This window comes from Amaranthus tricolor, chromosome 17 (genome assembly GCF_026212465.1).
Source record: "Amaranthus tricolor cultivar Red isolate AtriRed21 chromosome 17, ASM2621246v1, whole genome shotgun sequence".
NCBI classification, from domain to species: Eukaryota; Viridiplantae; Streptophyta; class Magnoliopsida; order Caryophyllales; family Amaranthaceae; genus Amaranthus; species Amaranthus tricolor.
In genome coordinates this window covers 13787731-13808791 of record NC_080063.1, presented here as the reverse complement: position 1 = coordinate 13808791, position 21061 = coordinate 13787731, and the positions used below count along the sequence as shown (strand labels likewise).

Genomic DNA, 21061 nt, shown 5'->3' with positions numbered 1-21061 from the left:
GTGCTTAAAAAAACAAATTCGACAATTTACTATCAACGTGTGACATTGCAAGAACATGAGACCAAAATGTCTATTCCTAAGTTGGACAATTTGTTACCTATTAAAATATCAAATCATTTTTTAAAAAGGCGCCTAGATTATAAAAATTTCACCAATTTTTTATAGAATAACGGCCCGTTTGGTACATGATATTAGGGGCGGTAATGGTAATAAAATTAAGTAATAAAAAATTTGATTGTTTGGATGCCTTCAATGGTAATGGATTGTAATAAAATAAGATAATGAAATTACCAAAAATGGCCATTTTTATTACCATCAAACAACCTGGTATTAGGCTGTAATGGTAATAAAGTATTACTGTGGTAATAAAATAAGGTAATGTTGTTTCGAGCTGAAGAAAAAAAAATAATGAAAAAAAAAGGTAATGTATGTAATTATCTAAAAAAATATTATTATTAAAAAAAAATCATTAGATAGAATAATTTAGATACAATAATGCTTTTAGATACAAATATACAATAATGAAACTAAGAGTCATTACCATTTTTTATTACAAACAACCAAATGCAATCAATGGAATATTATCTTTCATTACCATTCTTTAGTCATGCACACCAAACAAAAGAATCTTCATTACCAATTCTCATATCCGTTCCTTCATTACTATTGCCATTATAACATTTCGTTCTCATTACTTCATTACCATCAACCAAACGGGCCATAAATGTACAACATAAACAAAAAGAAAAAAATAAACGGGCTTTTATCTACAATCATCATTCACCTATATCTAAAATGAATAGGTTAGTCATGGTAGCAATAGCATCGCCGGTAATTAACTATCTACCGGAGACACGGCTTCCAAGGCTATGCTCATCTAAGAAGCCTATATCCCAATTTCTTGTGGTTGACGTAAAGGACATTAAAGCAACCACAACTGATCTCATGCTCGGCCGATTCTCAGGATTCTCTTGAGTGCATGACCTTGCAAGTTCTACCATCTGCATACAAACTTCGCATTAAACCAAATATCGATAAAGAAATTCGTCTTTTGGACGTAAAATTTCATTGATGTATGTTAACGTTGGATCAATCACCTTGAGAACAGAGTCGAGAGGGTAGTCTTCCCCAAGACGAGGATCCACTAGTTTGCATATGCTGTTTGGATCCGACTCACTAAGAACTTCCTCAAACTGTTGTAAATAAGAAGATATAAATGATAAACACATTGTATTATTAGACGGATTGATTGAACAAGAAACGAGATACAGAAATGGCGAAAAGTGAATGATAAGCAACATATAGCAATTGTTTACCAAAGCAGCAAGACCCTGTGGTTGAAGAGTTGATCTGTTTTCTTTAACGACAGCTTCCTTGCCTGAAATGAGTTCAAAGAGAACAACGCCGAAAGCATATACATCCACTTTTGGAGAGACATCACCCAACTGCGCATACCTGCATGAAACACAGCCTTAGAATCTCAAGTCATTGATAGTAATGGACTTGAATAGAAATGAGGTCATTACATTACATAATAGTTTGTGGATGGTTGGAGAATAAGAAAAAAGCAAATGAATGATAGAAATGAATGGTTAAGATGGAGAGAGATAATAAGTTTGTGGATGAGATTTTTAAAGAAAGAAAGTGGGGCCATTGCCAAAAAGAGAAAGGGTGCAAAATGAGTGGCACAAACAAGAATAGAAAGAGGTGCAAATTAAAAGGGACAGAGGAAGTATTATCTTTTTTAAAAGTGTATTTAGCTTTAAAAAACCTATAAGCTTTAATTTGGATAAAAGCATAAATTCACATGACGATGTCTACAAAACGAGTCACAACATCGCAAGGCACCGTGTCCACGACATCGTGGCTGTTACCGCAATCATAACGACTTCCTTAATTTTTTCCTCTAAGTATAACACATACATATAGAGTGAAAATATATATCAATTGATGATACAATAACCCTGGAGACACACTAGCACCACTAACCAAAGAAGGTCAAGAAATTATTCAATTAGATCTTCAACTGGTAGTACGACATGAAAAGAACTAACCTCTTGATGGGAAAACCATATATTCATATATTCACCTCCACATGAAATCCCAACAAACCAAAACCTTTTATAGCTAGAGGGTTAAAATAATCAATGGCATAAAGAAAGAGCAAAGTGTGCCATGCATACAAAACATCAACGACATTCAAATCTCTAGGAGAAGGACTTTCAGAGATGTCAAACAAGAGTAAAAGGCGCCTTAATTCATTATTTCCGTATTTACTTGCATTAGACCCAAGATAGATCGGGATCTGTATCACTCAATAACCTACCAAGAAAATAGCTTATGTGACCATAAGAGGAAGTTCACAATTTGTGTTGTTCCTAAACTTCTTTAACTTCTAAAACTTCAATCCGCAAGGTTTGAATTGCCATTATAAAACAAAATTTTAATTGCTCCGCCTGTTACCTTGATGCGTCTAACTATGAAAACTACTAATGAAGAGGCAAAGTTTCAGAGGAAAAGGATGGAAAGCATTCTATTATCCACTAGATACTGAACTAATAAAAAACTTACTCCGGTGGCATGTATCCAAATGTTCCCACCAAACGAGTAGGTAAAGATGCGTTCCCAACCTCTAACAGTTTTGTCAATCCAAAATCTGCAACCTACACAAATAGGACATTGTGAGAAGGTATACTCATGAATAAACAAAAAATGATGCGTTCATTTAAAATACCTTCGCATGGAAATTATTATCAATCAATATGTTAGGAGATTTGATATCACGATGAATGTAGACAGGTACAGTGTGTTCGTGAATATATTCCAGACCTCTTGCTGAATCAAGAGCGATTTGTACTCTAGCATGCCATGGAAGAACAGCTCGTTCTGAGGAACAAAGAAACAAACATGTTGGCGCTTGTACAGATACATTGTTCATGCCTAACGGAAGAAAAATAGGAAGTAAGATTTGCTAAGACGGAAACCCACCAGAACCACGCAAATGTTGACTTAAGTTACCATTTTCAATATATTCATACACCAGAAAAAGAGAACCCTCAACACAATATCCAATCAAGCGGACCTGCACAGTGGCGGATCTAGAACTCAAAATCATGGGTAACACCAACGTGTTGAAGTAAATTAATAAAAAAAATTTGACACAGTTCTGTTTATAAAATGATTAATGAACAGCCCAAAATTTTTTCATTACTCCAAATTGACCTGTACAAGTAAAATATCGCAATAATAATCTCATCTCGCTGCCAGTATAAAATGAAAAGAGCCATAAATGTCATATGCACCGCATTGTACAAAGTTACAAGCTACAAATTACAACGAGATCAAAGTTTGACATAGTGAAATACTTTATCATTCTGAAATACTAGCTACATCACGGTTATTGACACTATTCATCGTTTAAGCTTATTTTATATATTATGGCTTATATGTAAGAAAAAATATAGGCAAGTTGAATTTTGATTGAATCATCTAGTCGCATACTTTCATAAAATTAAAATAATATATTGCATTGCGTAAAAAAATCAAATGTAACCAGTATAATAGAACCAAGGAAGTACAAGGTAAAGATAAAAGGAAAATTATCACAAAAAACATGGGTAGCCTATGCTACCCAATGTTATTGTATACATCCGCCTATGGAAGTGCACTCAATTTAATTTAATGCACAAGTGAATGAAGGAAAATCTAATTAACTTCCTAATAAGTTTCAGAAAAAATTATATTATATGTCGATTGAGAAGCATTTTGTACAAGTGCACACAAAAATATTTGATTACATTTTATAAATAGGATCAAACGGAAAAAAATAAGCCAGAAAGAAACATCTACTATAGTACTATCATAGTAGCCAATACAGCAATGGAGAAAGGATTGGGCTTTGTTCATCCATTAATTGTAAGTATATTTCGAAACAATCGTTCAGTCAATTAATTTTAACATCCAAACATCTCTCTTGAGTAAGACTTAGTCTCATACACAATTCTTACAGCTTATGACTAGTGACTACCTATGACGTTCGGAAAAAATAGAACATGTGATCCTTGAGGAAAGCAGTATTCTGTGCCTGGATATTTTTTTCACTTCTAAAGGTTTTGTATTATTTGAAAATGTGTTTTATGGGATTGGGTGGGCTAAGAAGAAAATAATGCGGGAAAATCAAGTAACTCAGTATTCAAACAAACGGACTAAATTTGTAATAGTGTTATTATTTGGAAACATCACATCCTCTTTTTCAATACTCTTGGTCTACAGGCAATATAGACATAGTCTTCTCTTTATCAAACTGTATTAAAAAAAACTTCAACGTTATTACAGTACACGATAGTGCATACCAAGTTCAAGTGATGAACATGTGCCAAGACCTTAAGTTCAGCAAGAAACTCCCTTGTTGCTTGCATATCCATCTTCTTGATAGCTGCTTTCTGCAGATACAAACGAGCCGCACATGATTAGGACTTCGTAAACTATACACACACACACGCACAAACACACATGGTGGACAAAAAGCTATGCGCCCAAGCCAACTAACAGAAGTCTTAGTCCATCAGCACAAGATAAATATCAATATATATAAATTTCCTTAAAGTAGACACCATTGTCCTAAATAGAACCAATTTAATTTGCATGAGACTGTTGCATTGATAGAACAATACTTTTATAGCTAGTGCAACCTTTTCTTGTGTTGAAGTTAGCAGCTTACTGCTTTAATAATCTTTCTTTTTTTCCCCTGAATTAACTAGCAAAAAATCACCAGGCCAATAGAATGAACTCAACTAAGATAACTGAATTGAATATTGGCACACCTTATATAGCACATGAAAAATGATATACCAAGGGAGGCAAGGAGGAAGAGAGCAAAACAAGGGGAAAGGCAAACAGATTCATACTAGGAAGCCCACATAGAAACATTGACAGCTAACCAGATCAAAAAAATTTTTTTGTTGCTTTTGATAAATTTGCTTCAATCCACTCCTTCATCAGTGCGTTCTTGGTTAAAGCAAGAATTAATCTTAGACGCAACTAGGAATCGCACTACATTTGTCCAAATCTATGTTACTCAAACTTTTTATTTTGCTCCACGTACCCGTGTACGATCCTTGATGCTCGGGGTCTTGGACATTGGTATGTCACTTAGACACTTCATTTTAGGCATAAAATTGAATATTTAGACGTATTCAACACTTGAAAACGGTATCCGACATTAGTACTCAAGTCCAAGTAACATAGGTCCAGATGAATTATTATGACAGGTGAAAAAGCAATCCCTAACATCCAGTTATTATATTACTTCAATTTAAAGAATATTCAAGGAAGGAAGACTTGATAATAATTTTCACAACACTGAAATGTTGACCTAGCAAATAGTAAGTGAAGGTAAATGTAACCATTTACCTCGCCTCTTAATTCCCCATAGTAAACAGCTCCAAAACCACCTTGACCAATTTTGTTAGCCAAGCTGAAATTATCAGTCACATTTGCCAGTTCCTCATAAGAAAACTCCACTAACTTGTCAACTGCTACGCCAAGATGCTTAGGATTGCTTGTCACAGCTTCAGGTTGAACAGGCACATCTTCTACTTAAAATGACGATATGATATTATAAGGATGTTACTTATATGCAAACAAATTAAATTCACTACAAGTATCACATTTCTTGCTCTCATACAAAAGTAATAAAATAGTAGTAATAAACAAGAAAAAAAAGAGAATAGCACATTCAGAGATTTAATAAATATATATCTTACTGCTCAGAATTTGGTTAGTCAGCCAAGGGAAGAGAATTTTGGATTTTAGCAACATGTTGTTTGAAAGCAATTCTGTGGGGGTTCCCTATGGCAACTTACGTTTTTTGGAACATGTTAATCAATAGTAAATTCTGCCTTCAGTCTACACACAAAACGGCTGGGCTGTTTCAGCCACTGTAGTAGTACCTAAGCAAATAAATGTATATCTTGGAGGTGACCAATTCATTTGTTCCCTGGTCAAATTATTTGGTGGGTATTGTGTCCAATATTACACTGAATTCATTCTCACTTCTCAGTTCTCACTCACACATGCATATTACATTTAGTTAGCAAGAGGTAACGAGTCAGCGCCTCAACGGTTTGTTTTGGTTGAATTTTCAAACTAAATTGCAGTTTGGCCTGCAGAGTTAGCAAGAGAAGCCAACCAAGCATGAGGAGAGTGAGTGTGTACTTACAGACAATGAGTCAGTGGTTTATTTTGGTTGCTATAGAGTGTGCACCGATTTGCATGGTGCATGGAAAGAGGGTGAGCACGAAGTATGCGGTCAGTCTCTACAAGGTATGGGTGATCGGATTTGGGTGTGGCCTAATTTACACATTAAATTGAGTGGTGAACTCTTGTTTGATGGCTGGATGGAGAGCGGAGTTGGGTTTGAGCTAGGAAAAGCCACACATGGAGTTCTTTGTTGCCAAGCACACGTGAAAGATAGAAGATAGCTGGCCATGCATACATAAAAATATGCATGATGAAAGAACTATGACTATAAGTGACTATATGTACGATGGAAGATAGATGACCATGCATACATAAAAATGCATGAAGGGTCATGCACATTGACGAGTACAAGTGCAGCAATATATAAAGCTACGGCACGCAAGGTGGATGAAGGTGTGAGGAAAGGCATAATCAAACACCGAGTCAATGCCTGAGAAGTGCTTGGCTAGTGTCATCCATAATGAAACATTTCACCCACATCACCATGATGCGACCATATTGTAAACGTTTTTGAACTAGCTTACACCAAAATACCCAGTCATGGCAACGGAAGCCATTTAAATTGACCAAAAAAGTTGTTTCATAACCATTATAACCATGAATGAAACCATATTTTTATACTAAAAAACAAACATGGAGTGTTTGTTTATTATTGGTAATGTAATTAAACATAATATTTAACTTGTGTTTCTAGGTTATAAGAGTTACTCTCATTGAGATAGCAATTTTTGCACGAGTGAATTCCATTTACACCTTTGAGAGTTGGTGAGTGAGTCGTAGAGTTGTTTGAGAGACGAGTTATTCCTTTTTGCCTACTAGTTTGTGTCCAACTTTACAAGAGAGGAATGAGTTGGGTCCTTTTAACCAATCAAAAAATAAAATAAAATCTAATTTAATCTAAGTGATTCTAGCAAATTCTTTAAACACCTTTAATACGACTATATCAATTGAATTGCCCGAATTTTCAAAGATCTAGAATGATTTAGGATTGAGAGGCTTGTCTTTGCTATCTTGTTCAAATTGAAATAAGATCACTTCGATAATCGGGTTCTACGACGTTAGAGGGGCCCTGAAGGATTCTTCGAGGACTTCAGTGAGAATATAGGATGAGTACTTACTACCTAGGAAGCCCGATTCCAAGTGCACTGTGGCCTTAGCTAAGAGAAGCTTTGCTAGGGTTTGTTTATAGCGTGAGGTCTAAAAAAATGTTCTTCTTACAAGTGTAAATGCAAGGGAATTAATTCACGAATGATTGAGAGCAGAGTTTGCAATAAAATTAGTTGGTTACCTCAGATGTGGAGAATGTCGAAGTATTTATATCCCATAATTAACTTGAAGCAGTTTCCTTCCAATCATGCTAGGGAATGTCCCTTTTGACCCTCGTACATTACCGTTAACATTCTTTATGTGATCTTCACTTTTTCCTAGTTTTTCGTGTAGAGTCAGCTACAACTATGTACTTGGAAACCTCTCGTTGGTACTTAGTTGTGCAATGGAGCATTGAATACTAGGTTTTTCTTTTGCCCGTTTTGTGGAAAATCCCATACTTTAACAGCAAAATCATACCTCTACCACATCACACGAGAATACTAGGCTATATAGTTGCATTGTTCTCTTCTCAATTTTGCATTTAACACCACATATTTTAAGAGATTTTATAGGGATTTCCTAATTAAGTGTCCAGGGTCCTGATCCAGAGACACACCATTTTAATTGCGCGCACTAGCTATGTGTATGAACTAAATCCTAAAACTAGTACCAATATGAACTTTCGTTTTGCTGCTTATAATCGCATGCTCGTCCCCTCTTGACACCTAGTTTGTGCCTACCTCCGTGCCTATTGGTGCCTTTGCTTTACTCCCCAGATTAAACATAAAAGAACCAAATAAAGATAGGTTGTTGGACATTGCCTAATCTCAATAAAATATGTACAAGTGAGGACTCCAATTTTAATGCAAGTGCGCTATTTGTATGGGTTCTTTGGAAAATAAAGCAACCTTTATCCTTTCCATTCCTCTCACTTTCATCCCTTAGCCTGTCAAACAAAGGAGCAAAATAGAACTACAGCCCAGAATATAGTGTAATGTATTAGGACTACAGCCCCTAATATAGTGTAATGTATTAGGACTACAGCCCCTAATATAGTGTAATGTATTATAAAGGAGCAAAATTTGACCCTAGTCTCATCCTTCACTGCAAAGTGGATAATACTTTGTGGCATCGACTTTTTAAATTAAAAAAATGTGGAAATTTAATGTGCTCTGCTTCTTTGATTGGTGGAAACACAGATGAGATGGATTGGTAACAAAAGCAGAGGAAGGTAATCTAGGAAAAATTGGGTGCTTAGGTTGGACTGTTGGAGCATAAATACCACATCTAGTTCTTCAATAACGTTAATAGTGAGGACGAGAGATCAATCCATGTTTGAGCTTATATGCAGTTTGTCACATAAAATTGTTCTCTTATACAATCACCTGACCTTCTTCTATTATTTAAAAAAACCGTGAAGGTATAGGCACCTAGTTGTCTTGTTTTAATGGCTTTGCGCATAGTAACAATTAGCCTCCTTATTTAAGCTAAACTTCAATAATAAAGAAAAAAAGAACACAATATAATTGAAAAAGAAGTTATACATGTAAGTGTAACTGTACAAAATGGAGAGTACCTGCTAGTCTTGACTTCAATTCCGACTGATTTGAAAGTAAGGCTTCTTTCTTCTTCTTTCTTCTTATGTAGACAAGATACCAACTAACTAAAGATACACTAACTCCAATAGCCATGCATATACCCACTATGACTCCAGGAGAAATTCCTGCAATGGCAGATGAGAGTTTTCATGAAGTACCATAAACATTGAGATTTTCAACACAAAAAAATCAAGAATATATGAATACACGGAATGCAGGAATAAAGATAATGAAGATAATTACCTCTGGAGGTCGGTTTTCGACTGGAGCCATTTGGACTGCAAATGTTCACAAAAACAAACAGAATAAAATTATAAACATATGACACATGAATGGTAAGATATTACACATATAAAAGTCATTTAGACTTAAGAAAAGACTACAAGTTACCTTGAGCCTGAACTCAGCGGAGGGTACTTTCCATTTCTATCTGCAGAAAACAGTGCATTTCAAACAAAAGTAAAGCACATAATGATATAGCAATTTCAAATTTTAATAGTCAGCAAGTAAACATTCAATAAACCACATTCATCAAACACAAAAAACCAAAATAATGCCAAATTGCTACAACTCAATAATAGTAGTAACAAAGAGTGTAAAAAGGGAAAGTTTTCGATTTTCACCTCGACCGGGTATAAAAACAATCCCATTTCCAGCACCAAAGTTGACACCAGGATTGTATTGCTGCAACAAACTTGCACTCACATTCGTCTGCCGAGCAATAGAATTCAAACTATCACCAACACGAAGCGGATAAGTAACAAACAAACCATACTCCTTAGACACACTACTATCCCCACAAGAACAATTAACCGGCACATTAACGTCACGACCAACAGGTAAATTTGTTGAAGGGTAATCATTAGAACTCTTAAGCCTATCCACAGATGTAAGATTAGCATAATCAGTTCCAGCAATGCTAATATATGTATCTCCAGACTCAATTTGGTAACTAAAACTATGACCTAAATAATCCCCATTTATACAATCACAAGAAAAGGGTATATTAATTCTAGAACCACTATCAATACTATTTTCATTTGGGATTTGGGGATTATAGTTCATAATATTTGGAGGTGTAGTATGTAGCTTAATTGCTATATCAAGAAGGGTTGCACCTGGATATATATAGTAAGAAGCTAAAGCCAAATCACAACCTTTTTTACAGGTTGATTCAACTAATCCCAAATAGATAATCAAAACAGTAAACAGAAATTCTATTTTTTTCTCCATTAAACCCCAAACAAAACCCTAATCAAAATTAAAATGGGTAAAGACGGCAGACGAAGTAGAAGAATGTTTTATTTTCCATTGATCATGATATTATAACATTGACTTTAATGGTGGGTTTTTACATTAGATGGTCAAATGTCAACGATTAACAGAATAATTGGAAGTTTCGTTGAAAAAATAATAGGAAAGGGAGAATGAAAATTAGTCTAAAATTGAAGCTGACATTGGTAAGGTTTAAAAATGTCGACCTCCATGATGATCACAATCAAGATGATTTGATGTGATCATAAACAAGTAAACTGCGTGATCACTTACATCAATCACTCCTTGTCGACAAAGAGACGGTATTGTGGGACCTTCTATTTTAGTCCGTCTACTAAATTTTAATTTTATCATTTTTGGATAATCCATTAACATATTTTAATCTTTTATTTTTTCTAATTAAAAAGAGGTCCACGAACATGTATATTTGATTGACTACTACTTTTAATATCAATTAGTTTTAGGATGGAACCTCATCAAATATGTCGGTATAGTTCGTGTGTAGTTAACTTTCCTCTTGTGTAGATTTAAAGTACAAGCCTAAATTTATTTATTAACTCATAAAAAGAGAAAAAATAATTTACTTAATCTATTTTTTATTTCCATATCATTTCATGAGCTGAACGAGTAGCCTAAACTTCTAACCCAAACTATGAAATTCTCATTGTAGGCCCCAATGCCCCCCGAAATTTAATATTCACAAAATACCGTCATGTAAGCTCATTATTATACTTTAAGAGCTAAAGTAGAAGCAGCTAATCTCTTGAGAGATGTATTTTAAATCTAGCTTATTAGAGATTAATGTTTACTTATTATATTTTTAATATCTATTTACATTATCATTAATGTTTATTTAGCTATCCTTAATGCCTGCTTTTAATATCTTAAATGTCTACTTACATCATTCTTAATGCTTACCTATAATCTATTAAAAAATATATAATGGATCGGCCTAAACAGATATGGTCTCTCAAAGAGACTGTTTCTCACAAAAATTTGTGAAGTAGAAGATGAAGGAGGTGAGAAAGAGAGAGAAAGGGTGGGGCCAAGTTTAAGAAGAATTTACTTTCTCTGATTTTTAATAGTTGCTACACTTCTGTTTTTCACACTATCCTATATACAATTGCAATATTTTATATTTTTAATTTCATATGATTAAAAATTCTAAAAAGTTAATATTATGATCATACGTATTAAGTCAAATCAAACAAGATTCCACTTGACTATGTTTTACATTATACACGGAGAAATATAGAAAGTGTAGCAACTAATAAAATTCAGAGGAAATATTAATTACAACAACAATGCAAAAATCTTAATCCCAACAAATTAGGATAACATATATAAGAATTTATTCAAAAATAAAAATAATAATTAATAATTTTTCATTTCACAATCTAAAATGGTCCTTAGATAAAACTATTTTAAATTATAATCCACCATTTAAAATAACAAAAGAACAAACTTATGACTATTAGAAAACATAAAATTAGACCCAACCAAAATAATTTTTCCAACCCTATAAAGGGATAGGTTAACATTCTTATTCCCTCCGTTCTTTTTTATCTTCCATTTTGGGTTTTTTTTCACATATTAATAAAGATAGAATCTTTGGGTTGTAGTGGGTATTATTTTAATTAAATAGTAGTGTGAAGTAATGATTGTATTGGAAGTATGAGATTGTAGTGGGTATTATTTTAATTTAATAGTAGTGTGAAGTAATGATTGTATTGAAAGTATGAGAGAGAAAATAATTATAAATAAAAGAAAAGGGGTACATTAAAAGAAAAGGGGTTTTGAGAGGTAAAAGTGGGATAAAAACTTTCTAAACATAGAAAGTATTCTAAAGTGAAAGAACTTTTAAAACTATCCGTTATAGTAACGTGGAAGATCAAAAAAGAACGGAGGGATAATAATTATTGACATTCTATCACCACAATCTAAAGCACCATGATGAAAGCAAATTACATCAATCAATAAATTATTAGCTCCATAATGAAGTAAATTACACATTCATCCCACTTCTATAAACAAAAAATGTGAAAAATAATACAAAACTATGATCAAAGTTCCCAATCACGTCAACTACATACATGTCTATAGTATACTTTCACCATTAATTATACTTTCTACTGATAGTGACATTTTTCTACATAAAATATGTAACAATTGTACCAGTTATACTTGCTATTAATAGTGATATTTTTCTACACAAAATATGTCACAATCGGGTGTGAGTATTTCAGACGAAGTACTTAGAAAAGACACATCATATGAAGGCAAATATTACAATAACAGAAAGGTAAGCTGGCAGAGGAAGTATAGAGAATGCAGCACTTGACTCATAGAAGTAGTAGTATGGCACAGGAGGAGAAGGGCCAGCTGGATTTATCACAAGTGGAAATGCAGCTGGTGAGCTAGGTGGAGGATGATTATATCCACCTTTGTGGGGTCCACTCGATGGCGATGACGGTGTTGGTGGTGGTGGAGGCGGAGGCGGTGTGTGGGACACCTTTGGTTCGGGTGGTGGTGGAAGTAATGGCAGTAGTGGTGGGAGAAACGGTTGGATGGTTTCGGGTGGTGGATGTGGATGTGGTGGTGGTGGTGGAAGCTGCGGTGCAGCCAGAGGCGACAATGGCAGTATCGGGGTGGTGGTTGATGGTGGCGGCGATGGTGGTGATGGTGGTGATGATGAGCATATGACAGGGCAAGTGCCACACTCACTAATGCAGAGTTGTCCTGCTATTGAACTTGATGATGGAAGTGGGAGTATGTTTTGATCTTGACATGAGACTTTTGTGACACAATTTATTGTCAAAATTAGTGCTAATGTAGAAATTTTAGCCCAATTGTGATGATATATGCATTTTATGAGACTCATGGTTGGTGTATTATGTGTTCTAAGGCATGAAAAATGTAGCAAAAATGGTTGAAAATGGAGGGTTCTAACTTCCAAGGTAATAAAATGATGTTAAGAGAAGTGAATATATTTGAGAAAAGAGGGATAAAGTGTTTTGGGTGTATTGCAAGGGTGTAAGTGGTGCTTAATAAAGTTTAGATTTTTAGATGCTTCTTGGAAGAAAGGTATAAGGTATGTTTGTCTCAACTTTTTTTAAGAAATCATGAATTAAGGAATATGGTTGGATTAGATTAATTTTTGTTATTTTAGCTCTTCATTTTAACTCAAGTATCTGTGTTAGAATCTAAACCTTAAATATAGTTTGGACACTTTAATTTCGTTTAAAATTTATTATTAACATAGTCAAGTCAGACACTTAGACACGTATCTGAGTCGAATATACGTACCACCATACGAAGAGTATTAACACCTTCCAAAAATAGCAACTAAAACCCTTAAAAACATTAGCATGTTTGAAAAAAGCAATCAATATTTACCCAATTACACGTACAAATCTACAAATACCAAATAGGTGAAATTACACTTATTGAATATCTAACTCGTTAGTTGTTCTTGTACATAGGTTCTTTCAATAATATATCAATAAACGTATTATATCACTATTGTTACAGTTTGGTTTTAAATTGAAATTCAAGTATTCTATATTTCCATTAGATATTATATGAAAATGGACCTACAATTACGTTAATTTCGTCTACCAACTCAATTTCACGCGTCATCTCATCTTAATATATATCTTTATCCATCTATTTTTTGTTTTATTCTCCCATAAATTGTCAATCAAAATTAAAACCCAACAAGAATTTAAACATAAAGAAGCATACATAATTATTATACCTCAATCTTCAAGACAATAATGAGTATAATTCATACTTAAACCACACGATCATAACTCTAATAACAGGTTTAAGCGAATCCAAAGTTACTTATGTGGCTTAATTAAAGTATTAATCTAATTGGTTTAAGATTAAAAAAACACAGCATTACAATTTACAGGTATTCTTTTCCCCACTAAGTTGCCTTAGGCTTTCAACTTTATGCTTTCTTCTGGCTTTAGTTATACTTTTCTTGCTGCACATAAGTGAAAATCCCTAGGATTTTGACTATATCACCCTCTTCTGATGCAACTTTCTAGCATTTAGGTTTAAATTATTATATTGGCTTTTTGTTTTCACGCTATTTAATATATTATTTTGACTTTAAATATTTTTAATTACACATTATTAAAAATTATAAAAATTGATTTAACAAATATATTCATCAAGACGAGTTAATTGATTAAATTTTTTCTTATACATTAAGAACAAAAAGTGAAATAATATCGATCGACAAATAGTACTTCAGTTACTAAGTTTTTATGTAGCAAATAGTTCCAACTAAAGGTTTTATGACCAACACATCATTTGTAGCACTCATTTATTAAATTAAAAAAACTTGTATAATAAATGGCTTTCACATTTTGTTTATAAAGGATCAATTAGAAATAACATCTTTTTAGTGTTATCAATATGGGTACAGTTGCATACATCTGACCCTTTAAATTCATTTTGGGATCCATTTAATGGTGTTTGAGGTAATGGAATATTGTAGGCTGTTGTTCTATGAGTTTACTCTAACACGCCCCCTCACACAAGGGCCATTTGGACTGCACTGTGGGTGCAATACAAACCCTCCTCATATTTAACACGGAATATTCCAGTTCAAATGAAGGGTGGTTGAGGTTCAATACTATCTCAAAGATCAACTTAGAAACTGATCTAAAAAATTTCATTTTCCTTAACTGTGGAACAAAAAACAGAATCCCATGTACATGAAGCCTTAACTTCCATTTAAGGATCAAGATATACACACCAAGCATGAAAATATACACACGCAAGTACTATACAGACTTTCACAGCATTGCTGAAGCAGCCTCCTACAGATTTTCTGCGTCCTTATTGTGAGCCCTGTGGAAGTTCTGCACCCTTAACCTGAGCCCTGTGAAGGTGTCCAGGAAGGATTCGTTCTCAATGGACTGGTTCTCGAAGGACCACCCTGGTCATCAACAATATAAAAATGTTAGCACGTCGATATTTTCCCTGTTTTGATTTCTTTCTTGACAATAAAACAATGCTAAGCGACTTCTGTACCCCGAATGCAATTAAGTGGCTCCCACCTTAGTTAAATACTACTAAAAAAACTAGAAGGCAATCAAATCACAACATTTTAGTACCCCGTATGCTATTGAGTGGCTCCCACCTTAGCAGGGTTCAAGGGTCAGTTGTACACAACATGACCCTCGTTAGTGATAGCAAAGGGGTTGTTTTCTATTGACCCTCGGCAGCAAATATCATCTACAACTTTTTATAAATAAAAAAACAATCAGATCACAAGTATTAGTTGCAATGGCCCATTTAAGAATGCAGGAAAACTAATGATTTAAAACATGAGCAAAGATGAATCCTTCATAAATACACAAAACCCCACAAGATGGATATCATGTTGTTGCAGGAAGAGGATGGCGGATTAAGAGCTCAAGTACCTGGCCTGGATATGGAGATCGTTGGTGTGAACTTGATGATGTGTTAGAGTTTCCTTGGCCCATTGATGATCTTGGGCGTGGAATTGGTATATGATTTACTGGCTGATAAGCGTAGAAATTGTTTGGATCTTCTGTCATCCCAAAATCTCTTAGTCGACAGAGTTCTGGCAACACAACAGTACTAAGATCAGGGCGATCTCGTTTCCTTAACTCGCAACATTTTAAGGCCATTTGTGCAAACGATAGAGCTTCTTCAATAGGCCAGTCATGCACAGCAGGATCCAGCATTTCAGGAAAAGTGCCGGTCTCAATGGACCGTTGAACATAATGGCTGAGACCCATTGCAGGCTTTGCAGTAATTATCTGAAGCAACATAATCCCCAACGAGTACACATCAGATTTCGTGGTCAACATCCCAGTTTGCTGATACTCCGGATCAATGTAACAGAATGTTCCTGCTGCAGAAGTCATGTGATATTGTGTGACACTATTTGCTACAGAAGGCGGAACCAATCGAGCTAGACCTACATCACTAATTTTGCTCACATAGTTGCGGTCTAGGAGGATGTTAGCTGGCTTCAGATCACGGTGTACCAGGGGTTCAGGCTTTGCCTGATGAAGAAATGCAAGGGCAATCGAAATCTCAGCTGCAATTTTGAACCGAATTCTCCAAGGAATAGGAGGGGTACCATTTTTCCGTAGAAGCCTATCCTCCAAGCTTCCATAGTTCATGTACTCATAAACCAAGCAACCATACTCAGGGCATGCTCCTAGGAGAAGTACCATATGCGGATGTCTCATACAGCTTAAGACCTCTACCTGCATCAATTTGGAAAGCAATGAACTAAACTAACCTAAGTATATTCAATCTATCGTAAAATTAATTATGCTAATTCACGTTTGCTACTAAATTTCGACATTTATAACCATTGTTATCAAAATCACGATTTTGATCTATGATTCTACGATTTTACGATCCAAAAACATGTGAGCGATTCGAATCGTATGTAGAATCGTAAGTTAGTTAATCTTACAATTCTAATTAAAATAAAATTTTTAAAGGTAGAATCATAACACGATTCGACGATTTGATTCTACAAATTTATTCTTAATTTTATTAATTTTTCTCATGAAACTCTCATTAATTTTTCATACCTTTTTAATGATCCATAATCATAATTTTTAAAAAATAAACTTCTTCATAAGTATGAAGATTTGAACTAATTATTAAATATATTTCTATTCTTATAAATGAAGTGAATGAAACTTTATTAATAAACTTAAAATTTTGAGATTAATAATTATGACTAGAAGGCAAATTTATGTTTATTGTAGAATCTTACGATCCTACGATTCGATTCTACGGGTCTGAATGATTCCAAGTAGAATCCCAATTTTAACAATTTTGTTTATAACTAAATACACAATGTTAGCCTAGTGACATTTAATGCAAGTACATAATCATTAATATGATAAAGAACAGTGGAATTATGTTACCTCCTGTTGGAATTGCCTCCTTCCTTGTGCTGCATCTGGTCTTAATACTTTGATTGCAACCGGTGTATGATCTAGTCTACCTTTGTAAACGGGTCCATAACCACCTTCACCAACTTTAAAATGGGGGGAAAATTTTTCAGTTGCAACTTCTATCTCATCTATGGTGTATTTCCTGTACCTTACATCATTCTGAGCTAGCGCACTTAGTGCCCTGTTCTTCTCGTCTGCTTCTTGCTTAGCCTTAATTTCAGCAAACTTCCTTTTCTGTGCTTCTTTCTCGGCTAACTTCTGTGCTGCTTCAGCAGCTTCTACAGCAGCTTTACACCTAGCCTTCTCCATTTCAACCATTGCAAAAGCCGACTCCTCAGAATACCTTGTTTGCTCAAACTTCCGGAGTTCCTCCGTCTTCCAATCAGTTAGCTCTTTAGCCTGTTTAACAGTAATTAAGCTATTATATCCCAAGTTTTCGGTAAAATAAATATTATATGCAAAGCAACACCGACAAGTGAAACAACCACCTTCTGCTTTGCAGTGATTGCTTCTTTGCAAGCCGAGCTGTACATATCCATAGTTTGCTTCAGCTCAAGCCTTAAGCGTCTCATTTCTGCTTCTAGATTATTCTACAGCACAAAATAAACAGTTACAATTAATTTTACTAATTGATGTGTTGACTAACTTTGTACTTACCGGTGAGTGAGTATCTTCCCTTCTTGGAACACCACCAACAAAAGAAAAGTCCAACTCTTTGGCTGGCACATCATGCATATTACAGAATGGAAAATGGTCCAAATGATCATCATCCGATAAGGAACTTCGATTGCTTACGCTGCCACCAGAAATGTCAATGTTTTCCATTGACACTGAACCCTTCCAAGAACCGCCCAACATGGCCTGCCGTCCTCCCCTGCTGCTATCATTGTTTCTTTCAGCTGGGTTGGAGTTTGATCCTCGAAGAGAAGGTGTTCTGATTTCAGTAAAGGAAAGAAGTTTACCAAAATAAACGAATGCAAACATTTTATGTTAACTCTAGTCTTTGGACTTGAATAGAAGCTGAAAGATAGACACGGTCCTCTGAACCTCATTCCACCTCCAAAAGCTCGTTCTTTCAAACAAAGACTTCGGTTTGGGGCATAGTCTGATCTAGTTAAACTAGGAACACTCTCAGAAGTTAGGCCCCCTAATTCAACATTAGATCGAACTTTTAATACAAAGTCAGCAATAACATTGTACGAAGTTTGTACTAGAGTCACTATTACTAAGGACTGATCAAGAATGTTAAAGATGTGACCCGAAATAGTAGCACATACAATTTACCTTGAGTGGAGATCATCGAAAGATGCATGTTCAACGGAATGTTGATGAGTTAATACTACTGAAGGTGAAAGCTTAAGAGGAATAGGAGTATTAACAACAGGACGTTGAGCTGATCGTACACTAAGCACTTTTGCCTTCGCAATCACATACACCGAACAGAACTCTGGCGCACATTTGGTCACATGGCTTGGCACATCAAGTTTTTTGAAGGTTCTGTAATTGACAACAACATAGTTTAAGAAACTAGGATTGTAAACATACTTTTCTTGCTTATATAGAGATAAGAACTCCAACTGACTTCACAAGAGCATTTCGTGTAGATGCACCGATAACAATGTTAGTGATGAAGTTGCTGTTGACATAGTCCAGTATAGCCTTAGCTACGTCAGAATCATCAAGAATAACCTCTTTCACTTGAACCTGATAACGATAATTATAAGTGAAATTCATGTTTGTTTTGTTTCGATATCACAACAATGTCAAACCTTTAATTGTTTCAACGCGTGAATTAATTTTAACAGATAAACATAAACATGTATTGAAGATACACAACCACACTAGAGTTTTCTACATGCAAGTATACAACAGATTTATTTGGCAACTATACCCAATAAATTTTAAGTGTATATGATTGCCAAAAAAGAAATGAATTCAAGTGTATGCCATCTCCCTTCTACCTTGCACAGACTGGTCAAACATCGTTATCATCATACCCAATATCCCGCTCGAAAGCAGGGTCACAGACTGGTCAAATGATGATGCCAAATTGCCAATGAATGTGTATACAAAATTATCGAAGATAATCTATAGACAAAAAGCTAGAAACACACTTTCAGCTTGAGGTATGTCATAAGTGATGTTTTGAGTTTTTACTTGAACATGTCGGCAACATATTGTTAAGGCACCAACTTAACCAAAAGTTTAAGCTTATGATCGAGGCCCTGAGATACGTTGTATACTCTATCACGCCCCCTCATATAAGAACCCTTTGGGCTAGAAGTGTGGACGCAGCACATGCAGGGTTATCCATATATGTTTTCCCAAAGATGCTCTATTTCTCTCAAATTCTCAATAAGTATATATATCTCCATTCGCACAATACGAGTCAAAAGGTCTCTAGGAGTTGCTAGAGACGTCTAATAACTACTACCTGTATTTGATCATGTAGTTTTTCTAGCTAAATCATATTAAACAACCAAACAGACCGTAAGAATTATAAACAACAAACTTGATGAGTTGTACATAACTTTGATAGAATACTCTTTTTGTATTTTCTAACAAATGAATACCTCATACTTCTATATAGACAAAGCTATGATATAATCCTAATAACAAAACATAATATAACAAAGCTTGTCGATTAATTACCGATTTGCGAGCACAATATCCACGATAAGGGATGAAAATATGTTGAGGATCAAAATCCAAACTTCCGTCAGCTACAAACATACAAAACACAAAACAAAAATAAGCCCCCGAAGTGAAATTTCATACAACATATAACAAAAACAAGATATTTCAATACTTTTTAATTAATTAGAATTGCAATTGAAAAAACGGGTTTCCTATAGGAAAATTTGTTGGAAATTACATATAAAAATAATTCTTTTTGTTAAAAACTAGCTAGAAAAATATATTTGTTTTCCAAAAGCCACCATTTATTGGAAACTATTCGTTTGAGCGTTAAATGTAATTTTTTTAACCAAAAAATCCAGGTAATTTTTGACAAAAAGTAATTTTTTCAATAATAGTTTCGGAAAATTGTCCTTTTCTATATCATAATGCTTTCTCAATCAATTTACCACAAAGAGGGAGGGATACCTACGATTTCTCTGTCTAACATGGACCAAAATGAGGAAATTATTCCCGGACAAAAGATGATCAATTGCCCATTTCACTGCAAATTGGCTGTGTTTATCCTTGTCAATGGCGACGGCAGTAGAGTTGATGGGCAGCGTCCCCATGTCTTCTGAAAAAGACATTGCCCACCAACTGTTTGTTGAAATGTCCCTGAGAATCCAAAAATAATAGAGGATAATCAGAGATTCGAAGAGAAAGAAAGAGAGAAAAAGAAAAAGGAGAGGAGAATCCAAATTAATCCTCTTTCTCTCTCTTGAATCTTGTCCAATGAATTCTTTTTCCCTGTTCAGATTATTTGTCCGTCTCAAGATTTCTTCTCCATTTTTGCTGCTCACAAAAGCTTTTCACGCGGGAAACGGGGGATCAACTAACTTTCATGTTTTTATTTTGTGGTTTAAACTAACTTTTGAGTTTTAACCAAACAAATTTTGCTTTTTTAGGAAATACTCCTATTTGTTAATTTTTTTTGTACTTGTTAATCTTTAACCTCCCCTTAAATACCTACCTGCCTTATAAAAATGGAACTAGGTTAATTTGTCAAATTTTTTAAAATATAGCTACTCCTACTCATTTACTATAATTTAGTAAAATATATTTTAGTTTGGCTAATTTAAAAATAATGCCTTTTTAATTTACCTACATAATTTATTAAAATTTAAAGCTTATAGCATTAATTGAAACTAGAACAAAATTAACAATTTTCAATTAATATTAATCTAAGTAATA

At 34.5% G+C, this 21061-nt stretch overlaps 3 protein-coding genes across 4 annotated transcripts; all 3 read right to left on the bottom strand.

Moving 5' to 3' along the window:
* Positions 1-455: 455 nt before the first annotated feature.
* On the bottom strand, positions 456-10497 carry LOC130804230 (chitin elicitor receptor kinase 1-like). Its single transcript, XM_057668606.1, has 12 exons — positions 9572-10497; positions 9339-9378; positions 9192-9226; positions 8927-9073; positions 5413-5594; positions 4353-4442; positions 2989-3082; positions 2735-2886; positions 2572-2663; positions 1317-1455; positions 1098-1193; positions 456-1001 (listed from the first exon to the last, which is right to left on the bottom strand). Exons 1-12 carry the CDS (start codon positions 10179-10181, stop codon positions 840-842), a joined length of 1839 nt encoding a protein of 612 aa, XP_057524589.1. The 5' UTR covers positions 10182-10497; the 3' UTR covers positions 456-839.
* A 1603-nt stretch (positions 10498-12100) lies between these two features.
* Positions 12101-13237, bottom strand: LOC130804145 (leucine-rich repeat extensin-like protein 3). The gene has a single exon (XM_057668481.1). It carries the CDS (start codon positions 13102-13104, stop codon positions 12493-12495), a length of 612 nt encoding a protein of 203 aa, XP_057524464.1. The 5' UTR covers positions 13105-13237; the 3' UTR covers positions 12101-12492.
* A 1651-nt stretch (positions 13238-14888) lies between these two features.
* Positions 14889-20776, bottom strand: LOC130804396 (U-box domain-containing protein 52-like). Of its 2 annotated transcripts, none has more exons than XM_057668815.1 (9): positions 20301-20776; positions 19844-19914; positions 18774-18895; positions 18476-18688; positions 17849-18125; positions 17680-17781; positions 17162-17590; positions 15665-16483; positions 14889-15177 (listed from the first exon to the last, which is right to left on the bottom strand). In XM_057668815.1, the coding sequence occupies exons 1-9, from the start codon at positions 20455-20457 to the stop codon at positions 15109-15111; spliced, it is 2259 nt and encodes a 752-aa protein (XP_057524798.1). In that variant the 5' UTR covers positions 20458-20776; the 3' UTR covers positions 14889-15108. The 2 variants fall into 2 exon arrangements, with proteins under 2 accessions (XP_057524798.1, XP_057524799.1); XM_057668816.1 differs by having other exon boundaries at positions 20297-20450.
* Between the last annotated feature and the right edge of the window lie 285 nt (positions 20777-21061).